A 20,083-nucleotide genomic window follows, 5' to 3' on the forward strand; every position below is an offset into this window, starting at 1 on the left:
ATCAAAAAAAAAAAATGTTTCTTCTTGTCTTTAAAGCAAAGGGTATTGCTAATTTTGTCGGGAGTCCGATGAAGTCTAGTCGATAATTGTTACATACAAGATTTAAATTTAAAATTTTTTCAAACAATTGATTTTTAAATAACGTTTATTAACTACATGAGTTAAATCATTTGATGAGGCATACATTTTATTTTTGTAATATGTAGACTTAATTTTGAAATTCAGTAAAATGTCTCATGGATTTAAGAATAAACTTTTGAAAATTTTGATGGTTTTTTGACTATCTTTTTGACGAAGTTAAATACCTTATTTCATATATATATATATATATATATATATATATATATATATATATATATATATATATATATATATATATATATATATATATATATATATATATATATATATATATATATATATATATATATATATATATATATATATATATATATATATATATATATATATATATATATATATATATATATATATATATATATATATATATATATATATATATATATATATATATATATATATATTTGGTCGGTTCTTTGAATTTATGTGTCTTGGGCGAATCAAAAGAGTTGTGCCCCAATTTTTTTTAATAATAAATACATAAAGATAAAAGAAATAATTGGATAAAAACGCATTTTTATTTGACATTGTGCAAAAAGATTACAAGTATGTATCTTTGAATCAATGTTTACACTATATCAAAACATAAATAATTTATAAAGAGACTTATTCTTATTCTTCTTCTTCTTGATCAGATATTTTTTTCTATAAAAAATATTGACCAAACCTTTAAAATTATTTAAATATCACCCTCTTAGCATTTTTTGTAGTAAAATCATTAATAATTTGTTTATAATCAACGCAAGACTATTTAATCTATCTTATGACATAGTAGATCTCAAATAAGATTTTAATAATTTTAATTTAGAAAAACTTCTTTCAACGGTTGCAACACTAATAGGAATAGTCAATATTATTCTATATGTTATGCATGCATTAGGAAAACAATCAAAAGTATTTAAAGAACTCAGTATCATGTAGTTTGATTTTGATTGAACTGTTAAAACTTCTCTAATAACTTTCAATTCTTCAAACAAAATTTCACCATCAAGATCAAGAGAATTGTCATGTTTTAAACAAGTTTCAAGATGTTTATAAAATTGGCACGGTTAGAAGATTTCTAATATATCAAATAACATTATCAATAATATAAAATATTTCCTATATCATTATTTTAATTTTAGTACCTCAATTAAACTCTTTAGTTGCTAAAGTTATAGATATATTATTTGATTTTATTTTAGGGAAATTAAATGATTTTATTCTACTTTATATTTTATTTATGAGAAATTACATTCTTTTATTAATTTTGATTTTGTAGTGCCTCTATAATTTTGTTAGCCAGTATTTTTCAAAAAAAATTCTAGCAAGTGTTTTTATATTAGAAATTTTTTTTTAATATATATATTGAGGTAAAAGAAAAATTTGGTGCCCCTCAAATTATGAGGCCCTAGGCTTCTGCCCTGCAAGCCTGTGCTCAGGACCACCCCTATATATATATATATATATATATATATATATATATATATATATATATATATATATATATATATATATATATATATATATATATATATATATATATATATATATATATATATATATATATATATATATATAACATAAATAACAACAAGTTGTTAAATTTAGTAACATGATATCTTCGATAACTCTTTACCGAATATCTATGTAACAAAATTCACTATTGGATTGAAAACTAACATCATATAAATCATGTCCATAAAAATTAATATCAATTGGAAATCATTTGATACGGTAAAGAAAATCATCAAAATTAACAGTTTTGTTGAAGTTTTGTAAGACATTCATTTTTATACATCTCGTTAACCTATCAAATAATTTTCAGTTGATGTTAATATATATATATATATATATATATATATATATATATATATATATATATATATATATATATATATATATATATATATATATATATATATATATATATATACATACACACACGCTAACATGTGTTCTAATGACACATGTTAAAAAACTACAAATAGAAAGTTTGCCTTTAAAAAAATAATTTTATGTATGTAATAATAAATTCAGTACATAGTTTTTAATATAAAATTTCTTTATTTAATTCTTAATCCGTACCTTCAACATGTGTCATTAGGATACATGTTAGTATTATCTATGAAAAAAATGAATGATGTAAGTGCTATCAAATACTTAAATTCCACACATTAAATACAATAGAAAAAATTGAAAAACAAACAAATAAAACAATTTCTCATTTTTATTAAAGTAACGATTCACTTCTTAACGGAAGCTCAACTCCAACGCTCTCTTCTCTCTCTTCAGTAGTAAAATCCTTCGCCGCCCACCACCCCTTTACCTTTGTAACATCCAATTTACTCGTTTCAATCATGTAGCTAAGCTATTCGGTGGTGTGTTGAGGTCTCTCTGCTCCGACATTCTGCAGGGGTGTGTTTTTGGTGCTAAGTTGATATCTTGAGATTTTGATTCTCTGATTGGCTTGAGATCTGTTGAGATTTGCAAATTTTAAAATTTTAAGTTTGCCTCTCTATGTCGACACAATTTTAATATTTGCATCAATCTTCGGGATTTATGCGAGATTGGTTTCATATCCGTATCATTCAATTTGACGTCGGATTGTTGGACTCGAAAGAGTAAGTTTGGTTGTTCGTTTTTGCCAAAGGTTGTTGGTTCGTGAATTAGGTGTGTTGGCGGTTGGTTCATATACCACTTTGAAAAGTGAATGCTCACACTAGACTGTTTCTTTTGCTATTTAGTTTCGCTCTCGTAAGCGGGTTCAATATGAGCTAAGATCCTCTCTATTTTTCCTCTCCATTACTATTATTTTTAAGACATTTATAGTGTATTAAAAATAAGTGGATCCATCAAATGTCACATTATTGTATTTGTATTTATAAAACTCTGGTAATTGATAAAATGGAGAAGAGAAAAATGGAGAAGATCTTGACTCGTTCAATAGATAGTGTTGGTTGTGTGTGCGCTTTTACTTTATTTTTTTTATAAACTACTTTTGTTGTTTCTGATCTATTTGTGTACCCTTTCAGGTTGATCTTGTGGTTTTACTGAGTTTGGTTTATGTCCCCTCAATCCTTTGTAATTTTGTTTTATTTTATATATATTTAGCTCATTAAAAAAATACTTTTTTAAAATACAATTATAATATTTTTCTTGAAATTAATTAAAATAATACTTTATTAACTAAAACAAAAGGACTAGTTGGTAAGATAAATAATAACTAAATAAAAAAATGTTAGTTCATGGAATAAATAAATATATTAAAATTACAGATTAAAAAAAACTAGTTAGTGGAAGAAAATTACTAGGAATTTTTTTTGATTTTTTTAAGAAATAAAATTTTGTTGATTAAATTAAAAAACAATTAATAGTAAACTAAATAAATCAATTTAAAAAAACAATGATTAGTAAATATAATAAATAATAAATAAATAAATATAAAATTACAACAAAGTTATCCTTATTTTAAATACTAAAAGTTATCATTTTACAAAGTTATCCTTATTTAAAAGTTACTAGACGTACACCCGCACGATGTGTGGATAAATTTTATTAAATTATTAATAATAAATATTGTAGTTTAAATTAATAATTTAAAACATAATGATATAAATAGCAATAATTTAATAATAATTTAATAGTTTGCATGTCTTAAAAAATAACAATGTATGTTAACTAAAATGAGAAATAAATTGTAGAGTAAAAATAGTGAAAATTAATTGAGTAAAGGTAGTAAAATTAATAGAGTAAAAAATATTAAAATTATTGTCATTGTTATTATTGGTATAAAAAAAATTCATATGCTAATTAATAACCAATAATTTAAAAAACAAATTTAGATGTTATAGGTGGTATATCATGGTAAATTATGAATTTGTAAAAATAATAACTATTAAATAATCTCCCATTTATTCCACTACTTCATTGCCTAAAATAAATTATTTATTTGCAACATGTAATTAATTAAATAATAATAGTAATAAAAATAATATTGAATAATCGGAGAGAAGTTTTATGGTTTTTAATCATCATATCATCATATTCATCATATATTTAATTATAATCCTATAACTTCTAAAAGTAAATTTTCCCGCCAAAATATACTTAATTATAATCCTATAGCCAAAAATATATAATAATAATATTAATTAATTAATAAATATCATGCTTAATAATAATAATAATAATATTAATTAATTAAAAGTAAATTTTCCTGCCAAAAATATATAATAATAATAATATTAATTAATTAATAAATATCATGCTTATTTACATTTTATTTTTTAATTAATTCATGAATTATTTAATATTTAATTTAATTAATTAATTTAGGCTTAATTGCAACTTTGGTCCCCCTATTTAGCATATTTCTTGATTTTGGTCCCCTCATTTTAAAAACCACTATTTTAGTCCCTTTTTAAAGTTTTTATGTGAATTTTAGTCCCCCGTCAAATCTGGTGCCTATTTTCAGTGTCATGGCACATTTTTTGTTGAGCTGGCATGTAATATTTATTCACGTCATCTTAATACATTAAATATACATTACTATATTTACCATTTAATTTAAATAGAGTATAATTAAATAAATATCAATTAAATAATAAGTGAATGTGAATCCAAGAGGAGCAACAACGTTACAACATCCACGAAGAACACCCACGAAGAACACAAGCGACTATGAACCCTAACGGTTGAAACCCATCACCCACGAAGAACACAAGCGAACACAAGCACACGATACGTTTCAGAATCGATTGGTATGGCAAACCCAAGCTATGTTTCGAGGTAAGTAAATCGATCATTTGTTCTGTGCGATTTGAATTTGCTCTGCGTTTTCAGTGCGATTCGTTGTGGTTTTTGTTCTGTGCGATTTGTAAAGTGATATGCGTTTTCTTTTGTGTTTCTGTGATTTGTGTGTGGTCCCTAATTTCCCTAATTCTATAATTTCTGCAAAACCGTAAGTTAATGTTGTGGTCCCTGAAATGATTCTGAAACGGTAATGTTGTGCGAATTGTTGTAATTTAATGTTCTGAAATTGTTGTGGTCCCTAATTTCTGCTGTACTCTATTGTAATGTGGTCCTTAATTTGTTGTGGTCCCTAATTGTTGAAAGTTCCATATTCTGCATTGTGTTCATTGTTTATTCTGAAGAATCTGAAAGTTTCATATCCAATTGCAGGCCACCTGAAACCCAATTTATCAGACTTAGGTTACATCATCGGGGCTATTTTGTAGATAATCCAGTCAAGTTGTACGTTGGCGAGCTTGTTACAGAAATAGATTGGGACCTGGATGTGGATTTGCTATCTCATATGCAAATTGAAGAATTGGTCAAAGCTGAGGGGTATCGTAACCTAAAGTGCTTATTATGGTATTGGAACCCCAACTATTCCTTCTCACGTGGACTTCGACCTCTAAATAGTGACAACGATTTGTTAAGGTTGGTGGAAGATGTTAGAGGATTTAAAGTCGTTGACATCTATGTTGAACACAATGTTGAAAAAATTTCTATTGATGATGTTATTTTAGAGGAGGAAAGTGTGGAGGTAAATGTTGAGGGAGCAAACATAGAGCAAAATGTTAAGGAAAGTGTGGAGGTAAATGTTAATGAAAATGTGGAGGTTACTAATGAGGAAGTTATTGAAGAAGTTGGTGAAGAAGAAAATGTGGAGGTTACTAATGAGGTAGTTAGTGAAGAAGAAAATGTGGAGTTTGGTGAAGAAGAAAATGTTGAGGTTACTAATGAGGTAGTTAGTGAAGAAGAAAATGTGGAGTTTAATGTAGAAGAAAATGTTAAGGTTACAAATGAAGACAACGAAACAGATCCAGATTATACCACAACCATGAAATCTTCTTCCGGGATTCTCATAAGTCCATGATGTCATCAATGGTGACTCAATTCCACACCAACATTTACTCCCTCTTCTTCTTAAACCAGACTGGTTTGTTGAGGCAAACGAAAAACTTCTTTCAGACATGGGTTGGAGAAGAAGATGAAAGAAGAAGATAAATAAGCAATGGATCTGATATTGGAGACAAAAAAAAGCGTTTGGAGATGATGAAGATATCACTCGGTTTGCTTGGAGGATGAAGGAGGCGCATGAAGGAGTCGTAGTGTTCCCAATTTTTAGGGTTCAATATTTATTCAAGAATTTATATAATCATATTTGATTAATAATTAGGAAATTACATTTAAGAAAATTATTAAATTACATAACAAATTACAAAAATAATTTAATTTAATTTTTAAATGAGTTGGCATCTGACAGGTCAACATACTATATGCCATGTCATTTAAAATTAGCCTCAAATTTGCATAGGGACTTAAATCCTAAAAAAATTAAAGTTGAGGGACTAAAATAGTGGTTTTTAAAATGAGGAGACCAAAATCAAGAAATATGCTAAATAGGGGGACCAAAGTTGCAATTAAGCCATTAATTTATTATTCATTAAAAGTTTTGACGGGAGATTTTGGTGGAAAGAACTTCTAAGATTATAATTTAATATGATAATATGATATATGATATGATTTAAATAAGAGCTTAAAGGCAGTGCACTGTCAGTGTAAATTTTTTTACACGGTCAGTGCATCACAACCCTTAAAAATAAATACTTTATGTGTGATTTAAAGAAAAAGTTAAATGTTTACAAAAATCAAAGGTTTGAATTTCACTGACAGTGTAAAACTGTTTTACACTGTCAATATATTTCCATTAAATCCTTTAAATAACTTAACAAGTTTTATACATAGTTTTTCTATAATATCTAAAATTAAATTAACCAAATTTCTTAAAGTGAGGGGTGCCTTAAAAAAGGAAGTGAAGCCCATTTTAATTATTGGAATTACAGATTTTTAAAAAAAAATGGAATGATAGAAGTGCCAGTGTCGTATCTCACGCGCCATGACATCCTTATCTAGCACGCACTTTTCCCGCCACAATATTCCCGCCAAAACCATCCACTCTTCTTATTCATTCCATTTCTCCCACAAAAAAACACATTCAGAAAAAACTGAAACCCTAACTCAAACCGAAACACAATCCCTCACCACAGATCGAGAAAATGTCAGGTTGGGACGAAGGAGGTGTATACTACAGCGATCAAGCACACTCCTGGGACGACGGCCGTGGCGAAGCGGAAGCCACCGTCTCCAACCACACCATCCTCCAAAAATTCAAGGAGTTCATTCGAAACTTCGAGACTGGGAACAATGTTTTCCCTTACAGAGAGAGTCTTCTCAATAATCCTAAGTTCCTCGTTATCGATATGGAAGATCTTGACTCTTTTGACCTTGACCTTCCTTCTAAGCTCCGATCTGCTCCCGCCGATATCCTCCCACTGGTACTTACTTACCTCTCTATCACTCTCTCTGTTGATAAATTCGCTGATCTTGATTTTTAAGCTGATTTGTTTTTTTGTGTAGTTCGAAACTGCGGCGGCGCAGGTTTTGGTGAATTTGAAAACTAAAGTGGCTGGAGATACTGGAGTTATGGAAGATGCTGCACCTGGTGATGTTCAGATTCTCCTTACCTCTAAGGAGGATTCCGTCTCAATGAGATCGCTTGGGGTTAGTGGATTTCAACTGATCTAGTGTTTAATTATTCCGAGTGGTTTTGAATTTTATCTCTACGGAGATGTTTAGAGTTCCAATTTAACCATATGATAGATTCCATATAGCAGCTTGATTCTCAGTGTATACTGAGTGCTTAGGGTTCCAATTGGGACATTGACTACTTTTCATTAAAACAAGTTGATTATTATAGCATTTTGACATTTGGTCATATTTGAGGTTACAGCAATTTGTTAATTTTTAATCTATTTTTTCACAGGCTCAATACATTTCAAAGCTTGTTAAAATTGCTGGGATAACTATTGCTGCATCCAGGACTAAGGCTAAGGCTACATATGTCACTTTGATATGTAAGAACTGTAAGAAAGGGAAGCAAGTTCCGTGTCGGCCCGGGCTTGGGGGAGCTGTTGTTCCTCGTTCATGTGATCATATTCCTCAGGTTTGGTTCTACCTGTCTTATATTTATTTTGCACTGGGTACTGTGTTTTTTTTTTTGCAATTGAGGATATCTTACAGGATAAGAGTTATTTTTCTCTGTAGCCTGGAGAAGAACCTTGTCCAATAGATCCATGGCTTATTGTGCCTGACAAGAGCAAGTATGTAGATCAACAAACTTTGAAGTTGCAAGAAAATCCTGAGGTAGTAATATAAATGTGAAAGCTTTCAAGACAATTTGAGTGATAATCATTTCTCACATATTTTTTTATTGGCTATTGAAGGATGTTCCTACTGGAGAACTCCCTAGAAACCTGCTTCTCTCTGTTGATCGGCATCTGGTTCAAACAGTAGTTCCTGGCTCAAGATTAACTATTGTTGGAATCTATAGTATTTTTCAGGCTTCCAACTCTTCTACATCGTGAGATTAATAATCCTTTTTTAGCATTTTTAGATTCCTTCATTGACATTCTACAATTGATATCAGTGTATATCAGTATATATTCTAATCATATGTTTTATGCAGCAACAAAGGAGCTGTTGCAGTTAGGCAGCCTTATATTAGGGTTGTTGGAATAGAAGATGCAAATGAAGCCAAGTCTCGAGGTCCCACTGCGTTTACGACAGAAGAAGTTAGTGTTGACCAACTCTAAATTGACTACTTCTGTGCTTTATACCTGTTGGTTGCATCCTTTAATATCACATTGTAGTTGAATGAATCTTGTGTTTTTGGATCCTGTCAAACTGATTTTATTAGATTTTAAATATTATTCAGTTTCCATTTACTATGTATCGATGTTACTGGTACAAATAATGGTTCTTTAACAGATTGAAGAGTTCAAAAAATTTGCATCTGAGCCTGATGCATACAAAAATATATGCTCCAAGATTGCTCCGTCTATATTTGGGCATGAAGATGTCAAAAAGGCTTTGGCCTGTCTTCTATTTGGAGGGTCAAGAAAGGTATATACTGGTACCCATACATTTTGTTTGAAATAACAAAAATTTCACACACAGCCTCTGATTGTTTTGCTCAATTTCATTGCAAGCAGCATTTGCCAGATGGGGTGAGATTAAGAGGTGATATCAATGTGTTACTTCTCGGGGATCCATCTACAGCAAAGTCACAGGTTACTTATAGGCATTATTTTCTGTAGACACGTTCTTCAGTTACTGTGTGTTGACTTGAGTTACTAAAAACAAGGGCCACTTGTGGTATAAAAAATGAATTGGTTTACTTTATGTTTAGATTTTAACATGAAATGTTAAAACATCCCCCAGAGTGTAGCAGTTTAGTCAGGGACTTTCAATATCTCAACCATTAATTCATTCACATCACATTATAGCTTTCATTTCCTTACATTACTTGACAATTGCATTTTACAGTTTCTCAAGTTTGTGGAAAAGACTGCTCCTATTGCTGTTTATACTTCTGGAAAAGGCTCATCTGCAGCTGGCCTTACAGCTTCTGTAATCCAAGATAGCAGCACTGTAAGTCCTTTACTTCCTGCATTGTTTATATTTGATATTAAATGTCTGTTATTGCCACTTAGTCTTGAGATATGATCATAAACTAGTCCTTCACGTATCTTGATTAAAAAGCCACTGATTATTATTGTACATTTCAGCGTGAGTTTTATCTTGAAGGAGGTGCCATGGTCTTGGCAGATGGAGGTGTTGTTTGCATTGATGAGTTTGACAAGATGAGACCAGAAGATAGGTGTGTATACCACTAGTTTCTTTTTGGTATTTTGTCATTGTTCGTTTTGGTTAACTTTTTTGCTGTATCTATTATGTAGGGTTGCCATTCATGAAGCCATGGAACAGCAAACTATATCCATAGCCAAAGCAGGAATAACAACTGTTCTTAATTCCAGGACTTCTGTTCTTGCTGCTGCCAACCCTCCATCAGGGCGTTATGATGACCTTAAGGTCAACTGTTATATTGCCCCTTTCTTTTTTTGGTTTCCTAAAATGCATATTATTAATACACGAGACTAACCAGATTCATAAATGTTTATCCAGACTGCACAGGACAATATTGATTTACAGACAACTATTCTTTCTAGGTTTGATTTAATCTTCATAGTGAAAGATATCAGAATGTACAGTCAAGATAAGGTAACTTCCAACTGTTTTATACTATGTTCTCACTTCTAAGCATGTGATTCTTTCTTATGTTTTCTTTGAATGTAGCTTGTGCTATGAGAAAATGTTGTCGGACTAGTTGTGCTATGATGTTTAAATTTGAAAATGCATATCGTTCTAAAATACTTTTTTTGAAACAGTTATCTAGTTAATATTTAGCAAAATGTGTCTTACCTCCTGATTTGTGTGCCTGTCATTAAAGGACTAGTTTTGCGTAAATATATTTTACATGTTCCATTATTTTCAATATTTAAGTAAATGGTTGACTTATTTTGTTTACAGATTATAGCTAGTCATATCATAAAAGTTCACGCATCAGCTAGTGCAACAAGGGGTGAGAATAAGACTATCATTTCCAAAGAAGATAATTGGTTGAAGAGGTATGCCACATCTTAATCAGATTTTTCATTAATTTCAGTTTTGAGAGAATGGGCATTGAGCTTTTATGTTATATAGGTACTTAAAGTATTGTCGAACTGAGTGCCACCCTCGTCTGTCGGAATCTGCAGCAAAGTTACTGCAAAATAATTATGTGAAAATCAGACAGGTATTCATGAATATAATTAATTAGAAATGCATTGTTAGCCTCTAGTCTCAATATGCTTATTAGTAGTTGGTGATAATGTTGGAGGTCTGTTGGAATTCTGTATTTTGCTCATAATTCCGAGTCTTTAACTGAATATTTTGTTGGATGCCATTTACAGCCATATTTCTTTTAAGTGCTGATTTCATTTAATAAAATGAGCATGCTTCTGAAAATATGATTCACTTTTTTTTTTATGAAAAAATGTAGGATATGAGGCAACAGGCAAATGAAACTGGAGCAGCTGCTGCAATACCAATTACTGTAAGGCAGCTGGAAGCTATTGTGAGGTTGAGTGAGTCACTTGCAAAGATGAAACTGTAAGTATCTTTTGTCCATACCTCCTGGTGTAATTTGATTAAAAATATCATTCAACCAATCTTCACAAGAGAAGCAAAGTTTATCTTTTTGGTCTTTTGATAAAATATGCCTCATTGATTAACTCTTGTACCAGATCTCATCTTGCTACCGAGGAGAATGTGCAAGAAGCCATAAGGCTTTTCACTGTGTCTACGATGGATGCAGCTAAATCGGGAATAAACCAACAAGTAAATCTCACACCTGAGATGGCACAAGAGATACAGGTATGTCTTGTGATTAGACCATCTATCTCTCTTTTTCCAAATAGGCTTCATATGCTGATGAATTATTATTTGCTGTGAGCAGCAAGCAGAAGTTCAGATAAAGAGAAGAATTGGAATTGGGAACCACATATCAGAAAGAAGACTGATTGATGACTTAGGCAGAATGGGGATGAATGACTCTATTGTAAGTACTATGTAGCCACTTAGCTGATGAGACTGCCAGCTTAAAAACCAGAATTTAGCAATGCCATTTGGCTCAAACTTTTAAAAGATACACATTTAGCACTGCTTAACTGTTACTAACTTAAAGCAATTATATTTTTCCTGTTTTTTTTTTTCTTTTCCTGGGTTGTACCCAAATGTCTGTTAACAATCATCCCACCAAGAGTTACATATATTAATATATGCTTTCTTGTCTTATTCATTCATGTGACAACATTTGACAGGTGAGAAGAGCCCTTCTAATCATGCACCAGAGAGACGAAGTGGAGTACAAGCGAGAAAGGCGTGTTGTATTTCGGAAAGCCTAACTTGTCTGTTTTCTGACCCATTAGGTATCATGCAGAATGCTAAGATTCAATTAAGGGCAACTAAATGTATTCTTCATGTTATTTTAAGATTCAATTAAGGCTCACTATTAGCTTTTTGCTTTATAATATTCAAGTACTGTGTATACCAATCATGTACTCCGAAACCAGGGAAACATTCTATCGTTAATCTTGTTTTTCAATAGAATTCTAATTCAATCTATTAAAAATTTAATGTGAAAGTAAAACTGATAACTCACATTATATATATATATATATATATATATATATATATATATATATATATATATATATATATATATATATATATATATACTCATTATGAGCATTCATACTATCCTCTCCTAATTAGTTTACATAGTTAGAAATGTAAGGTAATATAGCCTTGTAACTAACCACTCATATTATGCACTGAGGACTTAAAAGTGGTCTAATATTTCCTTAAATTCCAGATCTTGCTTCCACTCCATATTACTATTGTTAAAAGTTGTAATTCATTGTTTCCGTAGATAATTGCATAAAATCCTTTTTAATTTCTATTTTTCATGACACAATGATTATGTTTTTCAACATGTCTGAAAAATTTAAATAACTTATAACGAAAAATGAAAAGAGTAATTGTTTAAATAGTTTTGTTACAAGTCTTCTATATGTTTAATTGGTTGTTTGTAATCACTATATAAAATAATCATATATTTATTGTAATAAATATAGTAAAACAATTCAATCATTTCTTATTTTATTTCTATTTTTTTTGGATTCAACCATGCTTCTCAAAATAGTTGCAGTTTGCCTTTCAAATATTCTCGTATTAAATTTCGGCTTCTTTATTCAAGAATACTTGAATGAAATAAATAAGGATCTCTTCCAACAATTTTTTGAATGATTAAGTCTTCTTTGACTTAAGAAATTAGTATATACAATTGTACTTAATCAATCATTCCGTGTTTTTTTACTTGCCCTTGATTATACTTGTTTCAATCTAATTTTCAAGTCCTGTCTTGGAAATTATAGTTAAATTACAATTTTTAATTTCATCGTGTTGAAATCAGGTCCAAACTCAAAAGAGCTAAGTCCCACAACTTGTTTTGCCCAAGGACTAGTTCAACAAATGGCAAAAGAATTACATAACAACTAAACATTCAATAACTTTCCCAAAACCGCACCTGAAAGTCGAAAGCCATCATCCTGTCTGATTGAAATAATATACAGAAGTCTCATCCTCCAAATTCACTCTACTGTATATACAAATTGTGTTGTCCATGCTACACAAAGATAGCATAATCCCAATCCAATCAAATTCAAAATTTAGCACAAAACCAGATCAATATAATGAAGAATAGAAAAAGAAAGCAAATTTTGGAATCAAGTTAACATGCTGACTAAGATTAGTAAGTAACAAAAAGTAATAGGCTATGCTAGTAAGTAAGCACACTCACACTGTAAGGAACCATAGTAATATTAAGAATGGAATAAAGGTTTATACCTAGTAGTGGCAAGGCTGCATCCAAAAGGAGATAAATAGGCTGATTGCACAGATCTTTGTGAGCAAATGTCCTCAAGGCTGAGTGCTTTGGCCCTCCGATACATCTAAAATCCCAAGTACACGCAGCTCCATCAGAGGAACTAGTAACTACAATATGAGAGCTTTGAGGGTTGAAATCAGTTGTATTAATTCTAGCTTCATGCAAATCCTAGTGGGATGAACATTTTTCTATTATGTTATCCAAAACTGTCAGACCCCATTTACCCTCAGATAAATATAAACAGTTTAATTCATTCCTTGGGTTTGAAAGAGCATATATACATGCATCATCACTACTATTATATACCGTATAAAAAATTTCCTCCAATGTCAACACGATTGTTACAAATTCACCTCCATATCTTCAAGATACAACCTCCAATGTTGTTTTTTAAGTCTGTCTACGAAGAAATGTTTGTGATGAAGTTCAGAGCAAAGAATCCCCAAACAATCCCTAAAAATCTGAAAGAATGGTATTTATACTAAAGCTCAAATCGCAGACCGCACTAAGCCCAATCAGAGCTCGCTTAGCACGGGTCCACTTATTGCACATCAAATTGACTTAAAGTGCGCTAAGCGCGATTCTCTCTGCCTAGACACCTTTAAGCGCATTGCACTGCGCTTAGCCCAACCTAGGACACTTTATTTTCTTCAAAAAATGCATCTAGAAGCTTTATTTGTGGTTCTTATACCCAATGCTTCAACAATGCGATAAATTATACAAATTGAACCAAAAATGATTAATATATACAATATTTACACGATAAAACTATACAACTATTATGTACACTAAGTTGAGTTTTTAGCTTATTAATACAAAGAATCAAGTCAATAAGTGCCACAAAATACTACTTCAAATAACTACAATTTGACACTTTTAAATCTCCCCAACTTAAAATGTTGTTTGTCCTCAAACAAAAGTCTTTCCAACCTAAAGAAACAAAAGCAATCAACCAAGCAATTGTGAATCAACAAGTTTTAAGAATGAAAACAAATGTATGATTCAAAATCAAAAGCATATAAGCAAAGTAATGCTTACCACTATACTACAACGACACCATGATTATGAAACAAATCATAAGTACAAAATTCATGTCAAACATTCCAAATAACACATGCTCAATCATGAGTCACACCAAGCAAAAACTTCATCAAGGTATGAAAGACACACAAACATGATGTACTTGACTCTCACCCAACAATCTTGCAAACGAAAGACTAAATTATGCATTCATCCTAAAAACTCGTATTGAAAATATAAAAGCAAGAATCACAAGGACTTTCACGGGTTTTAGCGTGGCTTGGTTAACAAATAATGGTCAATTTCTAAAGGTAATTGAAACAAAAATTTGCCTAATCCTATGGGAGTATCAATTCCCAAAGGTTCAAACACAAAACTTCAATCACACTTTTTCTCTTTTCCCAATTGTTACACCAGTTCACACAACTTATTAGAACAATTATTTGCTATTTTTTTTATGTTCCTTTTTCAAGTCTTTTCTTTTTCTTCCCCCTTTTTTTCTCAACCTCTTAGCAACTAGCCTTTTCTTCCCAACTTAAATACAACCAAACATGTAAAGTGAATGCTCCCAACTTTCTAAGACAAGCCAAAACTTCAAACCACAAGTTATGATTGAGGGTTTAAGAAAAAAATTCAGAATTCACTAACTAATTAGTTATATACAAGTTCCAAAAGTTAATCATCAAAATGGATCCTAACATAAAGTTCAAAGGGGTAAAAAAATTCTCACTCACTCACAAGGTAAATTACTATTTGGTCCAGTGGTTGTGCTCAAAATCAAACAAAATGATTTGATCCTTTTCATGCTTTCATACAATCAACACAAATAAAATATTATACATAATAAAATCTAGTTGCAACAAGAATGTTGGTCGCCTGCATATAGTGAATAGTGGAAAGCTTCGTCACATTTGGGATAAGATCTAAAGTGATTCAATCTAGAAAAAATAGTGCAAAAGAATGAATGACATGTAATTTGTTACAAATTACAAGTTTTGTAATCATGCTATGTTATAGAAAGCGATAAACGAGTACCTTACAAAGTACTAACTTCAAACACTATCATTACCATGACATTTGCACGTTGAAATAATCAAACTTAAAAAATTCACTCCATGCTTCTTCAAACCAATAGACCAATTTTTGAAAAAAAAAACAACAAACAAAAATATTAGAAATTACTACTATTTACTACTCTAAATGACCTATGTGAAAGTGGATAAGAGGGTCGAGTAAAAAGAATTTTCACTAGCACAACAGCACGACGTGCTTAGCAACACGAGAGAGTGCTTAGCCTGCACTGAGTTTCAGGGCCCGCTTAGCACTATCAGATTGCGCTCATCGCGAGCAGGTTTGTCCCGAAACTCCAAAACGCATCAAAATAACATGCATTTCACCCACCTTCACTACCTATAATACATAAATACAAATCTGCGAAAGTATGTAAATTTTGGGTTGCCTCCTAACAAGCACTTGTTTTACTTCATTAGCTTGACGCCTTTATGTATGTAAAAATGCTCCTTTATGTTGCCTCTTTGCTAGGATAGTTGTTCACCAACGACTACTACTAACCAGTCACTTTAGAAAACATGAAGATAACAAAAAGCTATACAATATACACAAGTATAGAAAACATGTACAAATATACATGTATGGAAAACATATACAAGTGAATATACAAGTATGTACGAAGCTCAAAAACATAGAATTTATTGTGATGCAATTCAATATCTAAACACCATTCCCCTGCAACTGTGTCATTTTGTTAGTGCAGTAAAGCAACAAGCAAAGCTAAGTACTTTTGTTTTATCATCTCCACGAGGATTAGTGTGAGGGAAAGAATGTCGTTCAACAATCTTTGCGTTTCTGAGCTTGGTTTTGAATGTTTTAAAAGAGTAAAATGCGAAAAGTAAAATTATGAACAAGAAAATAAATGTATTTCTTATGGAATAGAGAACTTATCAAGCTTTGGATTTTATCTACCCGTCAAAGAGCATTTGTAAGCAACCTAAAATACTCATCAATATCATCGTGTATCTCTCACATTAGTGCCCATGTATGTTGCATCGACCAGAAATCTAACTTATTGCTTAATCGATGATGTCTCAACCTATTAAATAATAAGGAGCATTAAGAATCAATACTCATTGGGAATATTAGATATAAATATATGTCTAGAGTTTAGAGCCTAATAGATGTCCATCCTAGATCCAGATTTGAAGAGTATGTATCTATAGCAACTCAAATCCAAACATAAAGCAAGTAAACAAGAACAACATCGATAAAATTTGTAAAATATATATTATACAACGCCATGATCAATTTATATACGTAAAATCAGAGTAAACTTACATACAAATCTTAACAATGAAGAATACAAAGACAAGAGAGAAAATAACCCAACTTTCGCGGTGTCAACAAGATTGATACAAATTCACCTCCGGATCTTCAAGATACAACATCCAATATTGTTTTCTAAGTCTCTCTACCAAAGAATGTTTGCGATGGAGTTGGGAGAAAAAAATCCCCAAAACCATCCCTAAAAATTGAAATAATGGTATTTATACAAAAGCTCAAATCGTAGACCGCGTTAAGCCCAACCAGAGCTCACTTAGCGCTGATCCACTTATTGCACATCAAATCGACTTAAAGCACACTAAGCGCGAAAATATGGCGCTTAACATAATTCCCTATGCCTAGACACCTCTAATCACGCTACACTGCGCTTAGCCCAACTTGGGACACTTTATTTGTTTTCAAAAAATGCATCTTGAAGCTTTATTTGTGGTTCTTGTGCCCAATACTTCAACAATGCGATAAATCATACAAATTGAACCAAAATTTATTAATCTATACAATATTTACATGATAAAACTATACATCTATTATGTACACTAAAGTTGAGTTTTTAGCTTATTAATACAAATAATCAAGTCAATAAATACCATAAAATACTACTACAAATAACTAGAATTTGGCACTTGTCACATAGTAGTGTAGGCAAACAAAGAGATTGGTTGAGTTTAATGTTATAATTGTTATATTTGTCGATGATATAATCAAGATGTTTAAACGTCTAAAATCATCTAGTAGTGTGTAAGTTTTGGTATTTATTATTGTTTTGTTAAGTTATGTAATTATATGTGTTAAGTTATGTTAATCCCACTATAATGAAATGTTAAACGGTTATCTAATAAATTGTTAAGTTAAAATGTTAATAATATACAAATAATACAAAGATAAAAAAATCTACACAGGTCTCCTACGGACTATGTGTGCTATCTATGATGCCAAAGTATAAACCCCATCATTTGGGTTTAACAAACATATGAAGTTATCTGTAAGTATTGCTATCATTTGCATACGCTATTAGTCAGCCACACGAGGCTGAGGGAATGGAGGCAGTGGAGACGATGGCACGTCATCAGAAGGTCCAACATCATATGCATGTTAAACAAGTGGAATGATGTGAGGGTGTTTTACAATAAAGTATCATTCTAAGTAACCTTGCACACACTAATGCATTTCGTCGCAGATAACCAGAAAAGGAAAGTGTCATCAAACTCTCAGTGAACTCTATGGTTTGTGTCGGGTGTCCAAATGACAACGTCTAAGGTCAGCACATCGATCCACAACATGTAATCTTGATGACAATATGGATGTGAATGTTTGGCCATCCATCTCTTTCTATGTGGAAACCCATCAGTGTATGATAGTAACACGCCTTTTACAAATGGACAGAAAATGCTCGTATATCCAATACTGCACAAGAACACAGGCCAAACGACAAATGTAATAAATAAGAACTAAATTAATAAGACATAATAAATTTTTACATCTGAAATAGACTCATATAACCGACAAGTTGTCTCGTCTCAAAGATAGTCACCTTTCTAAATGCGGTATATAATGCAATCAATGCATCATACCCTCATGCCCAATTGACATGGTTAAGCTAAGTAACAGAGACATCTACCTGACATTGATATATTCACTGTACTTATCTGCTAAGATAGTATATTCTACAATATGTAACATGCATACCATAGTGGTTGCCTTATACATAGACTGCTCCATTAGTTATGTATACTTATCCCAGAGCCAAGACAGACGAAAGTGAACACCCATGTTAAATTTAAACTACTTCATAACCTCCACCTCAATAACCCCAGGCATTGTATAGCAGTCATACATGCAACCTTCAATAGCAATGTTGTTTTAAAGATTGAGCATCAGAGTTGGTGATGTAGTCTCTCTACGCTTCTTGTATACTTTTTCTTTAAATGAAGAGAGTGTATATGCAAATGTACTCAAAGTAAGACAAAATGTAAGCATATTTAAGGTTAGATGAATTAGTCTACTGCTTTACATGAATCCGTTATTCACACGTATTTCATTATGATCAGGTGCTCTAATAGTTACACATTACACTTGTTTGATCACAATGATTTTATTATTTTCAATATTCACCTCACAAATATGATTATAAAATTAACCAATCAATGTATCACTATTTCTACTTTCCTTACTTCCCCTTAATTATCTTTGTTTCAATCCAATTTTCAAGTCTTGTCTTAGAATTATAGTTAGGGAAATGCTAACTAGTGCCCTTGAGACATTTTTAAATGATTAAAATAGTAAAAAAAAAAATGTGTGTATTCAATGCAATAAAAATTCATTGAAAATTGAAATATTGACTTTTATAAAAGTATTTTTTATTTAGTATCGTTTAAGAGTGCCGGACACTATCTAAACACATATTAGAAAGTAATCACGAGTAGAAATGCTCTCTCTTCTCTCTAGAATACCTCCTCCCAAACCTTTAGGGTTTGTTGGTGGCTGCCCCCCACCTTCATGGTGGCTCTCATCTACCATTTTTATGGTGGTATCTCCTCCCTCTATGAAGGGTAATCCCTCTTTCACCCAACCCCCCTCTCATATGTCCATCAAATCTACCCCCCTCATCGGATTTTCCCTCTTTACCCTACAAACCACCACTCAACCATCCTCCTCTCTGTTGAACCGACCGCCTCCTGAGCCACCACCACTACTAGAAGACGAAAATATCCTCAAGGTTGGTCTTAGCATCTCAAAGCCACCCCTCTCCTCGGTTTATGCTCTATTGGCTACGATTCGCGCACCCCCAAAGCCGCCGTGGTTTTACAACAGGTTGTATTATGTCCTTCTTTTAGATCTAGCTTTTTATGTCCTTGTGTTGTCTATTTTATGCTTTGGTCATTTGGATTTTAAGACTGCACTCATGGTGTTTGATAAAAAGCCTCAAAGGATTTTTGTGTTTTGGAGTAACACTATCTCTAGTCAATAACAAAGTTTTGAGCTTTCCATGAAAAGAGACAATTTTGAGAACAAAGGAAGTCGATATGCGCATACACAAGTCAAAGAAATCATCCTTAATTGGATTTGGAAAAAGACAATAGATTCTCATTCTTATTTGTCACTAATGGTGCTCTTACAAGAGTTGGTGATTTGATGATATGTTGTTGTTTCTGGTTTGGTTATATTCCTTTAGCTTTTGATAAATCT

General features: G+C 31.4%; 1 protein-coding gene across 1 annotated transcript; it reads left to right on the forward strand.

The window, feature by feature from the left end:
- The first annotated feature begins 7,092 nt into the window (after positions 1–7,092).
- On the forward strand, positions 7,093–12,162 carry LOC131633049 (DNA replication licensing factor MCM5-like). Its single transcript, XM_058903760.1, has 18 exons — positions 7,093–7,466; positions 7,549–7,692; positions 7,955–8,134; positions 8,236–8,334; positions 8,415–8,551; positions 8,657–8,762; positions 8,959–9,093; positions 9,183–9,260; positions 9,517–9,621; positions 9,759–9,850; positions 9,930–10,062; positions 10,156–10,251; positions 10,561–10,658; positions 10,735–10,825; positions 11,072–11,181; positions 11,316–11,445; positions 11,528–11,629; positions 11,892–12,162. The coding sequence occupies exons 1-18, from the start codon at positions 7,188–7,190 to the stop codon at positions 11,973–11,975; spliced, it is 2,199 nt and encodes a 732-aa protein (XP_058759743.1). The 5' UTR covers positions 7,093–7,187; the 3' UTR covers positions 11,976–12,162.
- Positions 12,163–20,083: the final 7,921 nt, after the last annotated feature.

This window comes from Vicia villosa, unplaced genomic scaffold (assembly GCF_029867415.1).
Source record: "Vicia villosa cultivar HV-30 ecotype Madison, WI unplaced genomic scaffold, Vvil1.0 ctg.001063F_1_1, whole genome shotgun sequence".
NCBI classification, from domain to species: domain Eukaryota; kingdom Viridiplantae; phylum Streptophyta; class Magnoliopsida; order Fabales; family Fabaceae; genus Vicia; species Vicia villosa.

Excerpts from the sequence above, each read along its gene's own strand:
- LOC131633049 (XM_058903760.1), top strand. The coding sequence starts at position 7,188 with ATGTCAGGTTGGGACGAAGGAGGTGTATACTACAGCGATCAAGCACAC. Across the intron at positions 7,467-7,548 it reads CCGCCGATATCCTCCCACTG|TTCGAAACTGCGGCGGCGCA; the intron begins GTACTTACTTAC and ends TTTTTTGTGTAG. Across the intron at positions 9,622-9,758 it reads TAATCCAAGATAGCAGCACT|CGTGAGTTTTATCTTGAAGG; the intron begins GTAAGTCCTTTA and ends TGTACATTTCAG.